Here is a 17,687-nt window from a genome sequence, read left to right as displayed (position 1 = left end):
TTGCTCCACTTCTGGAGGAGACCTTGTTTCGAGGGTTTTTAATGGTGTCCCTAAGTGGTAAAATTTCTTCCTTTTTATTTTTGATTTCCCCCCTACATTTAAATATTAAGTTTTCATTTTAATGTTGCAGAAAAACTTATTGTTTGAAAGCTTATAGTTAATTTATGCCTAGCACTATTGATAATTTCTTTGCACAAGAATCACACATGATATTTAGTAACAAACTCTCAGGTAAAATAATTTAGAATTTTTTTGTGCTTTCTAATGTCAATAATTTCTTATGACATATGGTTTGTAGGTTTAAATTGATTTAGCGAAGCCTTGGTCTAGGATTCATTAATTGTTTACCATAATCTAGTGGTTATTTATTTATTTATTTTTTCTGAATAATCTAGTGGTAATTAATATAATAGAAGTTGTGGATATATGAGACTTCATGCTTCTAAGGCTTAGCCTAAAGGGGAGCTCCTTTCTCCATAAGGACAGGGTGGAAGGATTGTGACCCACTGGGTGCATGTGTAAAATACATTTTAAAGGGCAACAAAAAAGAAAAAAAAAAAAGGAAAGGAAGAAAGAAAGGATAGGCACTTCTTAGAGATTATAAGTTGAATTTTGATCATGGAGTGATGGAGAAAGTGTTCTGAGATTTTTATTTTTTATTTTTATATTTTATTTTGTAAAGAAAGTGTTTTGAGATTACAGGGCCAAGTATGCTATTTCTTACAAAACATTTGACTATAAAGGAAGAACATGCTCATAATATGAGAATTATGGAACATGGATGAGATGGATAACTGGCTATACAAGACAGATAAAACTAGACGTGATTGCATTTGAAAGAAACTGTAGTATTTGAGAACTAGATAGAATAAAAGGTTTGAGATAGTTGTGTTCTTGCTAATGAAGACTAATGGGTGATGTAGTTTAATGTGATTTTGTCCCAGTTGCCAACAACTGAGACTGAGAAAGGACATGCTGCAAACAACTGCAGGCATGGCCCCTTCAAATGTAAAATGAAATAAAATGTTCATGATAAATCTGAAATCATTGCAAATAAGCATTACTGGGGTTTAATTTGGGCCATCTGTTCTCATGTGTTTTCTACACATTCTCCCAGATTTTTCCATACAAAAGAATTCTCCATCAACATCTATTATTGTTCCATTAAATCTCATCCACAAAGCCTTGCGTCCATAAGCCCCCATGAGGGTCGGCTGATCAACACTTGAACTTGATTGTTAAGGAAAATTAAGTACATTTATCACCTATCAACTTTTAAATGCTCCTGTTTGTTTTCATGCTTCTTCCATTCTTTTTGCAGGGTTCCTACACCAGTATTATCAGTGCAGCTGTATTTGCGCTTGCACATTGCAGGCTTGCAAAATTTCTGATTCAGTTTGTTTTTGGTAGCATGCTTCCCTTTAAATATATGCAAAAGATGTAGAAATGTGTTCCACATGACTATATTTTAAGTTCCCTTGATCACATTGTTTAAGCATATAACTATGTTTAGAATGTCAAATATATTTCTCTCAGTAGATATCAGTGTGCACCCTGCAGGGACTGCTTTGGTTGTTTGCAGCTAAGAGGTTATGATATCACAGGATTCCCACGACTACGCAAATCTACATAGGGATTTTCATTGATTTTGGAGCTTGTACAGGCTGCCTTTTAGTTTCTCCACTCCTAGCTTGTAACGACCCCACCACACTTGTGTAGATATTGTCCGCTTTGGGGCCTCAAACCCCTCACGGTTTTGTTCTCCCCCAAAGCACACGGCAGCAGGGGAAAAGGCATCTACACATTGAAGGGAGGTCATTCCTTATAAACACATTTCCATGTGCTTCCTTAGGCAATGTGGCATTCAATAGAATGCAAGACCCCCATTTTTGGGTCACTACAATCAATCAAATTGGGGCGTTACAATCTCCTCCACTTAAATCCCTAACGTCCTCGTTAGGGCCCACTTTGTGGGGTAGTATCTTTGAGCTCACACGGGGTTACTGGGTTGGGCTCCGTGACGTGGGCTTGTGACCCAAGTGGGGGCATTAATTTGGTTTTGGAAAGGGATATTGGGGTTTAGAGTCTCGATTGGGGTTTCAAGCTTGGTTTGTTGACAATGTCTTCCATTGTGGACTTGACGCGCACCTTGAGGTGATGCAAAGAAAATTGTGCTCTTAAGAGAGATATTGGCTTTATTAATAACTACAAGGAGCCTCAATTGTGACTAGTCATTTTGAGGTATAGCGTAGATGTGACTAGCGCTTTTCCTTGGGTCATTACACAACCACCCCCCCCTTCCCCCCAAAAAAAAAAAAAAAAACACCTTTTCTTTTCTTTTTTTTGTTCTTTGTTGTATAAAGCTATCAAAACTAGGAGAACAATTGATGGAAACTAATCATTTAGGAAAAATGTTGGAAGTTGATTTTTAATTGACTTCTTTCATGATCTATCATTCATAATGGGCACACGTTTACACTGATGAAGTTCTTTCCTAAAGCACTAAAGCTTTAAAACAGGGCTAGCTACGCAAGTATTTATGTTTGTTTTGTTTTTAAAGTGGACGTGTTATTTGCCAGCCAGTCATGCCTATTTCCTTACTCAGCCAAGATTAGAAAGCAGACCCGAGCTCTGTTTCTGAATGTTAATGTTATTGGGTTAGTGCTGTGCTATTAGAAATAGATGGTATAGTGAGCAAATTTATATATGGAATTCTTGAAGACAATTCGTTTTGTTGATGAATCGCAAAGCTTAATAATGGTGATTAGATATTTAGATGGACTTTTTTTTCCTCAATGATTTGATGGACTTGTTTCTGAAACTTGAAGTAGAGAAAAACTTAATATTGCTTGCTTCACATGTTCTGTGAGTCATCCCTCGGACAGTATCAAACATAACAAACAAACTTCTCTTATTTTAGTAACTACTAACTTGCAATGGGGCAAGGTTTTGTGTGAATGCCACTTTAATTGGATGTAGTTAAGGTTGTCAAAATTGGGATCTTACATAAGATCGCAAGAGGTTGATACGATCGTGGATCGTAGGATCGGATCGTAGATCGTAAGATCCTACTTATTTTTAGATTTGATGCAAAAAGCACATTGATAGTGACTTTATTTATTGAATAATCATGTAAACTATGAATCTTTCATAAAAAAAATAAAGATTTTGATCATATGATGTAATTTGCATGTGCTACATTGATACATCTATACTAATGAAACAAATATATTTAAGTTTTAACGCAATGTATTTAAAAAGTTCATTGAATGTTTAATAAGAAACCAACCAAGTACCAAAATAGTAGTACACTTTTTCCTTCAGCAGCAACTCTTAAACTCTTATCATCACCTAACATTAATAACCAAATGATACAATAGTGATCATACATTCACACTATACACATGCAACTTTTATTTTATTTTATTTTTAAAAATCTATAAAGGAAGGCATTAGAATTGTTACTTCATTATTTTCATCAAAATCTATACCATCATTTTCTGGTTGACACCCTTTACTAACCACTCATCATTTGAAGACAAGTTCTTCAAACCAATTTCTTCTTTTGCACTTGATGGTTTAGGTATTTTCTCTTTTATCTTCAAGTTTTACATAACAAATACCAACTCATTCATTTTTTTTTTTAGTTTAAACAATTTTCTCCTTTTTGTGTGTACTTAAAGTTGTACCAATTTTAATAGAGAATTCTCAATTGGGGGATAATATACCGAAGTCATTTGGTCTTACTTTTTCAAATATACTCCAATTACTTTCACAACCTGAAGAGCTATATGTTAAGCTCAATATTCTTATAGCAAAAATTTTCAATTCAAGAAAGTCATCTCCATATGAGTCCCACCGCTTAGTTGATACATTTATGAATCACAATATCTTAGTCTTGAGATTATAAATTACAACTTATAAATATGAACTTAAAAAAAAAAAAAAACTGATTTTTACATTTTGGTAGGATTGGTAGGATCCCATATGATCCTATATGATTCTATATGATTCTACATGTGATCCTACAATTTTTACGATCCTTGTGCGATTCTAAATATTTTGGAGAGGCGGGATTGTAAAATCGTGCGATTCTACAATCCATATTGCAATTTTGACAACCATAAATGTAATAATCTTTATTTAATCATGTTATGCTCATTCTTTTTATTTTTTACTAGTCGCAATCTTGCGCAACGAGTGTAAATTTTTTTGAAGAATTTTTTTTTGTTAAGTGAAAAATAAAAATAGCAGATGAGACTTATAAAGTGTTAGTTCCAAAATCTACTTAAAATGATGTGATTATTTCTAATAAAGTCTAGTTGATACAATATATTGGATTTTCTAAATTATGCTATCTATATTTGTTATTTGAAAGCATTTTAAATTTAGTATTATTTTTAAGAAAACATAATCCATTTTACATTCAATTATTATATAAGGTAAGAAGACATTTTGTAAATAATGTAATGTGTGATTGGAATTTGTTTTTAATACTCCTTACAAACATTTTATCCTTTATATTTATAAGTTTTGAATTTCCTAAAGAAGAAGACGATTTAAGTAAATCCATCACTTATATTAGAAAAAAAAAATACAAGACTTTAGTAAGATGTAAAATGTAATTTTATCAAGAACCTACAAACATTATGCTAAGAAGGCGACATTTTTTTTTTTTTTTTTTGAGGAACTGTTAAGAAGGCGACATGATTGTCAATAAAGTAACTCCACTTTCTAGTTTCTACACAAACCTCTTCTCCTAAAGCATCAACGAAGTGGACTAAAGAGGACCGAAATAGATTAAAGTTGATAGAAATGGACTGAAGTGAACCGAAATAGACTGAAGTGGATCAACGTGGATTAAAGTGGATGAAATGGACCAAAATAGACCAAATTGGATGAGTAGACTGAAGTGGACTGAATGCACCATAGTGGACCGAAATAGATTAAAGTGGACCAAATGGACCTACATGGACTGAATGGACCTAAGTAGACCAAAATTGACTGAAGTGCACCGAAGTGGACAGAATAGACCTAAGTGGACTGAAATAGTCCGAATTGCACAGAAATTGACTGAATGGGTTGAAATAGACCGAAATGGACCAAATTGGATCGAAATAGACTAAATGGACTAAATTAGACCGAATGAACCAAAGTGGACCAAGCATGACAATAATAAATAATAAGCTTCATCTTTTAGATATTATATAGACTTAGGAAGTGGTGCTTTAGTCTTTGGTCATTAAATAAAAAAGATTAAAGGCCTTTTAATGGGCCATTAATGCTAAAAAGATATCAAATTTAATATTACGTTTTAGATTAACCAAAGTGTAATGGAATTTCAAGAATAAGAGGGTCAAAGTAATAACAAATATAAAAATTTGACCAATTTAAGAAAATCATATAAGAAATATGAAAAGTTTGGGGTCATTCTCATCTATATATCTTTGTAAACTTCAACTACATATAAGTGTTAACAAAACTGATTGCTTGAAAAGGTTTGTTTTGTTTTTTGTTTTTTTTTTTTGTTTTTTTTTTGTTTTCCTTGGGGTTTGGATTTGCATTAGGAGGGAAAAACGATCTCTAATAATGGACTTAAGCTCTTTAGCAAAATTTGCCATCTCTTTTACATTTTCGTTAACGAGTTTTTTCTCCATCTTAAACTTTGAAAATAGCTTTTAAGTTAAAACTGGAAATTTCAATCTTTAATAAAGGCTTTTTTGAATACTCTATTCTAGTTTTTAATAGAAATAGTGAATTGACAAAAATAGTTATATTTATTGAGTCAATACCCACCCATTTTTAGAGAGAGAGAGAACCTAATCTTATAACAACATCACCGGAGAGAACCTAATCTTAGAATAACACCACCAACAAAAATGAAATGCCAATGGATCAGTTGGATTATTAGTTTGATCCATTGGCATTGTGAAGGTAATATCTTGCGGAGTTGTTGTATGCAGTGGCTTCCTCTTATTGGTTGAGATTCACAGGTATGTGGACCCACATATTAATTAGGAGGTAGTTACTCCATACCACCATAGTTTCATAAGATAATTTTCCGACATTGTTAGTTTAGATTTAGATTAACTTATAGTGCATTGTTTTTATGATACATTTTAAGTGGAGGAAGGAGGATTTGAATCTTAGATGTTTCCACTAAAAACACTAAAAAAAAAGAAGATGTTTGATACTTTGATCTAAAGCTCATTGGCACCCCTAGTGTATTGTTTGTTTGTATTTTTTAATCGGTCATAGCGTAATGTTGTTAAGCTTAAACGTGATTCATTTATGGCCTTTGAATAATATTTTTCCTCTTAATCCAATAATATTCGTTCCCTTATAAAGAAGAAAGTCTGAAGTGCAGTGCAGATTTGGACCTGTGGGGGTGACGATACTAGACGTTGATTACCAAAACAGAAGGCTAAAATCCAAATTAACCCCTAAGGTTTGTGGGTTTTTTAAATTTTACATCTAAAATTTTAGAATTTGAATTTTGCTCTTTGAAGTTATATTTTGTTTGCATTAGCAGTGTTTTCATCTATATTTTTTGTTAAGTGTTACATAAGTTTACTATGTGTGTTTAGTTAATTCAATAAAATGATGTCACGCCATTTTTATTATGCCAAATCATTTTTCTGTTTTGTTTTGAGTTTATTGTGTGTGTGTGTATTTTTTGTTTTAGAAATTTATTTTAATTATTTAAAGTTTTTTTAGAGTTCAAAAATGACGTGATGTTATATTATTAGAAAAACTAAACAAGCATGACAAAGTTTATGCGACACTTAAACAAAAATGAAATTACTCACTATTCACTTAGTTTTGGGGCCACAATCATTACTCACTTTAAAATATAGACAAAAAGATTATTGATACGAATTGAATATAATTTCAAAAAGTATAACTAAAATTCTAAAATTTCTATGTGTAAAGTCTAAATATTTCCAAACTTTAGGATCAACCGTTTACACTTTAGGAGAAAAAAGAGAGGTTCAAAATGAAAATTTACAAATAGCATAGACTCTATTAATTCCATGACCCACCACCACCACCCTAGCATCTTTGAAGACAAGTTGGGATTAATAATGTGAGGCAATGATATGACATGCCTTAAAACGATAATGAGGCACCCACGTCACTGAATTTGATTCAAATTGGGTACCAGCTCGGTTTTATCTACCATATTGAGTGCACTTGCCACCGACGTGTTTATTTACTGGTTCATGTTCACGTGGACAGAGGTATAGATGCTTGAGCTTGAAGAGTTTGACTCATTTTTAAAAACTTTGGTTGCACGTTTGGGAAGCAAACCCTAGGTCAAGGAACAGACAGAAATGGTTCCAACCGAGGGCTAGATTTTGGGAGTTTCACTGATTTTTGAGTCCCAAGTTTGGCATTTGACTCAGTGAGAGCTTGAGTCATTAACTACACAGTACTTCACTCCCTAATTGCTATCCAACCAGTAGACATTGTTAGCAAAGTCTAGTATGAAAAATTGGACCTTGTTAAGTTTAATGAGGGTGGGTTTTGAAAGGCAATTCAAAATTAATTTTGTAATAATTTGGTTTACTAAAAGCAAGAAATTGAGGAATTCCATAGTTTAGCTTTTCCAAAGTCCACAAAATTAGAGCTATTTGACTTTGGCCTTTTAAAATGTCCAAAAACCCATGTCTTCCTTTCAACACTTTGGGACGTTTAGATAGAGAAAATAATACCAACAATGCTACTATGCTAGGGACACAAAGAATTTATAACTTGTTTAGGTGAAACTTATTAAGAAATATAATTTTTATGTGAAATATAAAAAGTTATTAAAAAAGTTAGTTATTATTATTATTTTTTAACTTTTTTTAATAGAAATTTTTTAAAAATATTTTCTAAATTAATATCCTTAAAACATTCATTAATTTTTCTTAAATTATTATTAACGATCATTTTTAAATGTGAACATCACTATAATAAGTGTTTGAGACGGCAATGTTCATACAATATCACCATAATTTAACTTAAATTCATTCTTTTTGGATACAAATATTAACATAACCACTTTTACAAATTTTAACACTTGCCAGATATGTTCTTTACTAAAGCATTTATATATTCCACGTTAACATAGTAATGTAAAATATTTCCCCAAATTAACCCATTAAACTATATTCATTTTCTTGAAAGTGCATATTGATTATATGGATTATGAATGGTTGTAGTGATTAAGACTGCAAAGTGGAGATAGAGTCGATTCTAAAGGTTTGTTTGTTTGTTTGTTTTTTTTTTCTACACTTCCAATTTGTGTTACATATATACATATCTTATCTACATACAAATTATATTTTAATACTTCTTTCTATTATTTCTTATTTTGTGTTTTTCTTTTGGTGGTTTTTTTTTATTCAACATAAGCCTAAAAAAGACGACTTCAATAACCTTGTACCAGAAATGATTATATATGTGACATATGGACAAGACTAAAGCAAAATCAAAGTCTTAGAGCTTAGAGTTTAGACCACAAAGATATTGTATGAACATTGCCGTCTTCAAACCTCAAGAACGTCGGTGCCAGCCAGTGTTCATCTAGAAGTGGAGTTGGTGGATTTCTATGAAAGTTTGTGTCTTTATTTTCTTTCATGTATGTTAGCTGGAATCGTACTTAATAAATATTGCTTTTTTTAAAAGTATACGATAACCCTTTCTTGTACTGTTACGTTGCTCGTGGCAATTGCTTATTTTCTTTAAATTTAAGTTCCCTTCCATCTCAAACATGCATGCATTGATCAATAATACATGAGATGAAAAAATATATACAAGTACAAGAAAGATAGTGACACATAATATAGGCTACAACATATGAATATATAAATGATTATCAATTAATCCACAGCAAATTAAAACAACCTGAAACAAGGTTTAAATTCAATCATGAGATATATAATATTCAAAACAAGTTATGATTTTTTTGTTGATTTTCGATTGTTTAAGATTTTTGGATTTTATTGTTTGTGGTAGAATAGATAGTTAAATGATTAAATAATAAAAAAACCCTAACAATTTAATCTCCTATCAAGAGTCTTGTAACTAATTTGGTTAGTAAATTTTTGGTGTTTCCAAAAAAGATATTCAGGATTCAAACACCTCACTTCCAACAATCAAAAAAAAAAAAAAAAAAAAAAAATCTCTTAGGAATAAATTGTAGTTTATCATGGTATTAAAACTTGTGTGGTTTTAGTTTGAGCCTGATCTATGTTGATAACTTAAGTTTATAGAATAAGAGATAGCTTATAAGTTTGTAACTCATGTTTTCTGAAATTATAGTACCGAAAAACAAAAACATTGAACTTACTCCTGTCTGTCCAAGAAATTTTCTTTACCGAAAAAAAAAAAAAAAAAAACCCTAAAAGTTGCCGAACTCAACTCCCATTGTCAAGAGCAAAATTGTCAAAAGCAAAAAGAAACCCTTTTCCCAATAGCCAAGAGGGCTAAAGATTACCCATAAAGTCAATTATTTTACTTGGATATGTTTCAACTACTCTGAAAGATAGGTTAGCTAAGATCCTGCTTCCAAATTGGTCAAACAAGAACTTTTCTTTCTCTATGTTCTAATAAGGGTATATGGTCCCTTTTAACCTTTAGACTTTGGAGTACTTCCTCATCACACGTTCGTTTGGTGTTATCTACACATTTGATACAGAAATATACAATTGTTTCAATCTGACAAAGTCAGTGGAATAGAAGCTCTGGGGAATGGAATAGAAACGGGATTTTCGGATTCTGAGAAACTTGATACAATACTATAATCCTAAGTGGTGTCATAGGAATTTTATAGTTTGAATATATAATTTTATGAGCTTTGTGTTGGAAGTTGGTTCAAGTCTACGTTTCCAAATAATGGTTCAAACACAAACCATACAATATAAAATTACTTTCTTGGAAGCTTGCTTTGTCGTCATTTGGAGTGTATTTAGCAGAACTTTCATGAAATTAATATGATAATTGGGAAGCTAAACATTGATCCATAATCCCCATAAACTGCAGATTTGGTGTTTCTTGAGATTCCTCAACTTGGATTAAACAAACCCCTAACCTAATGGGTTTTTTCATTAAGGTACAAGTAAGAAATAATACTAGGTCTCTCTTACATATCAAAATCCATTTTCTTGACTTGGGGTTTTCTTGGTACTTGTTTTTTTTTTTTTTTTAAGAGCTTTGTCATTAGTTTTCTTTGTGAGCCTTCAACGCGATCCTCGCAAAACACACACTCCTTTAAAGTCACCAGAAAAGGCGGCTGATCCTTCGGAGGCAGACCCCTTCACAGGTAGCATATAATGGCTTCAAATTAAGTGAGGTTTGTCCAAGTTGGTGTCTTTGTGTTCTTCTCCCTTTTTAAGTTCATATATTTTAGGGTTTGCTTTGCAGCAAGAAAGTACTTTTCTCTCTTTCTCATTGAGAAGTTGTTCTGGTTTAAGATCTGCAGAGACAACAAGCTAGTTGTCTATTTCAAAGGGGAAAGTTCTACTTTAAAAAAGGAAAATAGATCTTATTCCATATATATATACTGCTTGTTTAGTTTGTAGAAAGGGAAACTAGGGTTAAAAAATAAGATAACAGGGAAGGTATGGATGAGAGAATTATTGATGGTGATAAACTAGATGAAGTGATGCTACCAGGGTTTCGATTTCATCCAACTGATGAGGAGCTTGTAGGGTTTTATCTGAAGAGAAAAATTCAGCAGCGGCCTCTCTCTATCGAGCTCATCAAGCAGCTTGATATCTATAAATATGATCCATGGGATCTTCCAAGTAAGATAAACTAAAGTCTTTACTTTTTAGCTTAATTAGGTCACTTTGCATGAATTTATTTAACAAGCTTTCATATGTGATTTCATTTGGATGAGCTTATTTTCACAAGTTTCTTTTTATTATTGTGTTAAGTATAACTGTACCATGAAAGATTTGATTTTTTAAAAAACTGTATATTCCTGTTTATGATGAAAATAAGCAAATCCAAACAGTTAAAAGTGTGACTTTTTAGTAGTGGGGCTAACAGTTTTTGCTGCAAACTTTGTTCATGTAGAGTTTGCCACGACTGGAGAAAAAGAGTGGTATTTCTTCTGCCCTAGGGATAGGAAATACAGAAACAGTGCAAGGCCTAATCGGGTAACTGGAGCTGGGTTTTGGAAAGCCACAGGAACTGACAGGCCTATTTACTCCTCTGAAGGTTCCAAGTGCATTGGCTTGAAGAAATCCCTTGTTTTCTACAAAGGTAGAGCTGCCAAAGGTGTCAAAACTGACTGGATGATGCATGAGTTTAGGTTACCTTCACTTACTGACCCAACAGCACCACCAAAGAGATTTGTGGACAAAAGCATTCCTGCCAATGTAAAGTGTCTCATAAAACTGTACTATTCATTTAGATCTTTGCCTATGTTTTGATGATAATATTATAAACACAAATTTTTTTTCCCAGTTTGCTAAGATGATAAGTTGTTATTGAATTTTATATAAATTAACTACAAACATAATTTGAATCCTAGACATTTAGGTTAAAAATACCAAATATTGTCAGTTGACCTAAAAGTTATTGGCTCCATTATCATTATTTTATTGTCTATTGTTTCTAACTTGTTGATTGAAAGATTATGAAAAACGTTATGTCTATAAACTTATTAAGGTTTCACTGGTATTCTTGTACTAAGATAAGTCTCTCTTTTTTTATAACTTGCAGGACTCATGGGCAATATGCAGGATATTCAAGAAAACTAATTCCACAACCCAAAGAGCTCTCTCTCACTCTTGGGTTTCTCCATCACCAACTGAAACTAACACACTTGATATGCTAGTCAAAGGTCCACACTGCACTCAGTTTTCTCAGGAAAACATGTCATTGACATCAAAAACCAATTGTTCAGCAGCCACTCATTTCTCTATTAACAATGACATACAACAATTATCTTCCACTACGTTTTCTCCCTTAGATTTTGTGTGCTACAAATCATTAAATCAATTAGCAGATAAACCTTCTCAACTCACTGGAGACCTTCCCTCTAGCTTCTTGTTTTCACCTCTAGAAACTTCAACACCAACAAAATGCACAGTTGATATTTCTTCCATGCTATTAAACATGCCCTCTTCAATGCTTGGAGATTTCGGCTCTAAGGTCAGTGAGAGTATAGACTATAGTGGGCCACAAGAACATTGCAATGGCTTCTCATTCAGTTTACTTCAAGACATGCAAGGGAACATTGGTAGTGGAGGTGAGCAAGCCAATGCCTTGATGAAGAATCCCAATCTGACACATGTTGATGATCATTGGGAGACCGTCCGATCCATTGGATTTCCACTGAGTTTGCCTTCGAATAATGATGCTTGGAAAACAAACTTAGTGTGGGATTCTTCACCATGTCCAAGTGAAATGTCCACAAGTTTTTCTACAACCAAGAGCTATACTTAATCAAAAAGTAGAGATTAACAGTCAAAGGCATTGTTTTCTAGCTTTTAGACTAATTCAGCTAGTTGAAGTTCATTTTGTAGAATCTTTTTGTAGGCTTTTGTAATGTTTAACGAATGAATAGAATGTAATACCACGTTGATTAATTATGGAATTGAAAATTTGACAGCCATATGTAAAGTCCAAATTAAAGAACAAAAACATCCAGACAAACATACACGCCAAACAATGGCCGGCGAACCGTGTTACAAGAAAACTAGGAAACCCTTTTTCTCGTATATCCGTACATATAACATTATAAACCTATTTCTTTAACCAATTAATTAGCCAAGTGAATTAATTAGGTTTAATTATATGCAATAAACGTGGTAGCACAAATAAATCACAAATTAAACTAAGTATGCAGCGGAAAATAAATTGATATGGTAATTTGTTTACGAATGGAAAAAACCTACACGGCAAAAATCTCACTAGATGATTTTAAGGTCACCACTCTCGAAAATCCACTATTATCATAACAAGCATTTACAAGTAAAGGAATCCCAGTACTTTATACCAACCTATATTTAAAACCTTATCTCAATACCCAATTGGACTTGCTTTGTAGTGACAATCTCTCATTTTCAATGCACGGCTTCCAATACATGACTAACCAATTATGCAGATCTCAGTACACAACTTCAATCATCAACTAGAGAAGGATGTTGGCAGCAAAGTTTTTCAGTTCATCTCATGATGAACATCAAGACGTTCCTTGGTCACAAAACCCTACGGTGTACAAACACAGTAGCTTCTTCAAGAGAAAGATGAACTAGGGCAAATTCTGTCTTCGGTCACAATTTGCTTGAACAAAACTTTGCTCAACACTTGTGCAACTTGTGTTTCCTTTGACGGCCCTTAAAATAATCCTAATATATGTTTAGGGTTGTGAGAAAAGAAAGTCCAAACATATAATCACGATTGGATGAAAAACAGTCCTGAAAAACTGCACTTTATAAACCTCGACAGATACCCTATTTGTTGAGCCACAGAATTCAGACAACTTTAAGTTTTGATAGATGCTAGCTATCGAGTTTTAATGAACAACACTTTTCACAATTAATTCTTGGACAGACTTGCATGACTTTAATACTTGAATTTGAATAAGGTTTCTTGAAACATCAAACACATCCTAGATTTATCTAATTACAAGTAAAATGCGTTTTGTCAAAGGATTAACCAATTACATAAAATAGTGACATATGTTCCTAACATGTAAATCACATATGTCCTAACAATCTCCTCCTTTGGCAATCTGTGACAAAACCACAACAGACAAATGAGCTATGAGAGAAGTCATAAATCACTCAACTCATATTCATTTGTTGAATACAATAAAATATATTATAACACAAACTCTTGAAAAATTTTGTAAGAAGAGAGTTTATGGCAAGTAGATTTTGACAACTTGTATTTATGAAACATTTAAACAAAACTCATCAAGGTATGTTAGTGTGAAACAGAAATAATAGATTGCATACAGGTATAAAAACATGTGTATAAAGAAAGAAAAGAAACAACATATGGAGAGATAGGTGAAAAACATACATCAATATATAAAGAATATAAGTACAATATATGTCAAAATGGTCATAAGATCTATGTACAAGAACAATGTATTTAAAATAGAAAAAAGAAAAAGAAAAAGATACATAGAATCCTCACTTCATCCCTCAATATCAACACTCCCTTTAACAAAAATCTCCTATACTAACTCTCCCCCTAACTATGACTACTCTCATAACCAAAATTACTCTCCTTTTTTGTCACAAGTGACAAAGGGTAAGAATATCAAGTAAACATCTCGTCAGCATTGGAAAAGCTGGCATCTCTATCATCCTCATCATCAAAAGCAGTAGCATCATCATCATCATCTTTATCCTCATCCTCATCCTCAGAAGCCTCTGGAGTAGGTGGAGGAGAAGAAATGAAGCCACCTATGACTGCCTAGCGTCGTGCAATACGACCAACACGGGTTTTCACTTGATATAACTCATCATTGAGAGTGTCGAGGCGAGCATCCATGCACTGAAACTGTATCATGATGTCCTCGAGAGTCACACTGCTCGTAGAAGAAGAGGGAGCGGATGTGGATGGAACCGAAGGAGTGGGAGGAGCTACTGACCCAGACCGCCTTAACTGAAACTGTGCCTAGCTCCGTTTAACGTTAGTGACATCTATAGCACCCATAACGGAGAAGTGGTCGGACACGGGAAAGGGAACAGAAAAATGACGTAAAATCCTCGTGATAGTCGAAAGGAAAATGAGCTTATCACGGGTCTCCAAATCCCTATACACATCTATGATAGAAAGAATGAAATAAGAGGGAAAATCTATACTAAGATGCTCTAAAAGTGAAAGCGAAAATCGAGCATGGGGCTCTGTAATAGAGTTATAATAAGATAAGGGATGAAGAAGAAATGTCATTATCATGTTTAGAAATCGAGGGCCTTTAGCAAAGTTTGAACGACCTTTAGCAAAGTTCGAACAGTAAGTGTACTGACGTTCGCCCCACTCAGAAGGGCACTCACAAAAAGAAGAAATAAGCTCGTCTTTGGATAACCGGGGTAGTCAGGATGCTCTACCCTCAGGACACGGAGCACATCGGATACAATATCTGGTGTGACAACAATGTGTGTACCTCGAACGTAAGTAACAAAAAGAGGTATTGAATAATCAAATCCATGCATGTTGGAGTAAAACTCCTGGATCATCACAGATGGACAAGTGACTGGAACGTCACACAGTGACTCCCATTCCCTACTGTGGATGATAGTAGGAAGGTCAGTGTCGGAGAAGTCCGACAAGATGACTTGGTGTTCAGAATGAATGCCTCGTCGGAAAAAGTTCTCAAAGAAGTCCAATTTGGCCTTTTCATCATAGAACTAGACAGAAAAAAGTGTAGGATCAGAAGAAGTGGATGCCTTAGAACGAAAAGGGTTCCGAGACGGAGTAAATTTGCATTTGGGTGCCATAGAAGTAGACTAACGCAAACAGAAGAGAGAGATAGAGAAAGAGACAATTAGAAAAGTCCCAAGCAGTAGAAATATATCAAAATGAATATTACATATGTATGGGAATGCATGAACATGTGACATGCAAAGAAAATTGCATCATGGGCTCAGCCCAATCCAATCCAACCGGCGCATAATCAGATAACATATATAACACACATCCAAATGCATGAAAATATAGTTATAATGCACATGAGATGCAATGCATGAAGTTTTAAGATCACATAAGCATAACCCAACCCAAAAATTTCACCAAAAATTCATTAATTTCGAAAAACCCCAAAATTTTTCAAAACCCAAAATCTAGGTCAGAATGCATGAACATGTATGATGAAAGACAAGAATAGAGATCATACCTATGAAAAAGCAAGCAAACGATCAAGGAAAGAGTAGGGAAGATGAAGTGGTTGAGTTGAGAGTGTTTGGGAGTGAGAGAGATGAGAGATTGTCGAGAGAGATCGAAGAAATGAGATCAAAAATTGTGACGTGCATATATATAGAAACCTCATAAAGCTTGATCGATCGAGATGTGTCGAGGAGCTATTGAGCTTTAAAACGCGTCTTCTAACTATCAAGCCAGCTATCGAGGATCTATCGAGAATCAAACAACAGAATTCTTCACAAAGAAGCTTGCTGGATTGAGGTAGCTGTTGAGCTTTAATGAACAACACTTTTCACACTTGATTCTTGGACAGACTTGCATGGCTTTAATACTTGAACTTGAAACAAGGTTTCTTGAGGCATTAAACACATCCTAGATCTACCCAATTACAAGTAAAATGCGTTTTGTTAAATGATTAGCCAATTATGTAAAATAGTGACATATGTTCCTAACATGTGAATCACATATGTCCTAACACATTTATATATAGATTGAATTGAATTTGAATCTAAAATGGTTATTTATTGTCAAGTGTGGTTATTTATTTCATGTCTGAACAAGATTCAATCTAAAATTTCTTATTTAACAATAGAAACTTAAGGTTTGACTGAAAACCTAATTGAATTAACGTATTTGACGAATATTGCTAAGAAATGACCATTCAATATTTAAGCCTACTAGTATAACTAAAACACCAATGTAAATACTTTAAAAAGACATATATATACATACATACATACATACATACATATATATATATATATATTTTAATTTGAGATAGAAATTCTACTTTTATCAATTTTTTTTTTGGTGATAATTGCAATATACATGCATGTTTTTTATCTAATATTTTTTTTGGAGATAATTACAACACACATACATTTATTTTTTGAGATAGAAATCCTACTTTTATCAATATATATTTTTTGAAGATAATTACAATAAGCTGCTAACTCCCAAGCACTTTATGCATGGAAATGTGCCAATTCAAGTATAAGGTTCTTGGCTACTCTTGTCAAATCTAAGTGTATATATGTGTAAAATTGTTTCCTAGATATTTGAACCCAGACCCTTATCCACTACATCTCACAAGAACCTGTACTTGTAGAGTAACTATCACACCAAATGTGCGTAGTGGTACAAAAAGCAAACATACATAATGTTGTGTAATTGTTTAATAATTATCTAGGTGATATAATATATTGCATACACCCCATTTTGCAATACACATTTATTAATCTCAACTAGAAGCAAAAGGGTCATTCTGCACATTGGGCATAAGATTGTGATTTGGGCCATTTGATTTCAAATTACATAATGTAAAATAAATCTTAAAGTCACAATGATCGAAATGATAGGTCACGAGTCTCAATCGTACAATCAAATTGAAAGATATGAAGAATCAAATTTCAAAGGTAGAGGTGCACCCACATTATAGAGGTTGATCACACATGATTATGAACATTTAATTCTAATTGGTCATATTTTTGATCAATTTGAAATTGATGATGTGTCATAATCCCATTAACATTAAAGGTAAGGTTGGACATGCAAATATATATATATATATATGTATGTATGTATGTATATAGCCAAAATTGAGAAAAAATCCAATTAGATTTCAAACTGAAATTCAATTAGAGTCTAATTTTGCGCAATGTGTCTTATCTAATTTAAGAAATTTTTGTGCCAAGTGAGTTAATTCAGTGTAAAAAACAAGGAGTCCAATATATATAAACTTAGGTTATATATATATATATATTTAAAATTAATCTTAGAGAAAATTTGATTAGAATCAAAATTAGATTTTT

At 33.0% G+C, this 17,687-nt stretch overlaps 1 protein-coding gene across 1 annotated transcript; it reads left to right on the top strand.

Moving 5' to 3' along the window:
* Positions 1 to 10,349: 10,349 nt before the first annotated feature.
* Positions 10,350 to 12,592, top strand: LOC112031616 (protein FEZ). Its single transcript, XM_024064309.2, has 3 exons — positions 10,350 to 10,793; positions 11,068 to 11,372; positions 11,719 to 12,592. Exons 1-3 carry the CDS (start codon positions 10,610 to 10,612, stop codon positions 12,442 to 12,444), a joined length of 1,215 nt encoding a protein of 404 aa, XP_023920077.1. The 5' UTR covers positions 10,350 to 10,609; the 3' UTR covers positions 12,445 to 12,592.
* Positions 12,593 to 17,687: the final 5,095 nt, after the last annotated feature.

Source organism: Quercus suber, unplaced genomic scaffold (assembly GCF_002906115.3).
Source record: "Quercus suber isolate HL8 unplaced genomic scaffold, Cork oak 2.0 scaffold_1226, whole genome shotgun sequence".
NCBI lineage: Eukaryota > Viridiplantae > Streptophyta > Magnoliopsida > Fagales > Fagaceae > Quercus > Quercus suber.
This window is presented reverse-complemented; position numbering and strand designations above follow the sequence as displayed.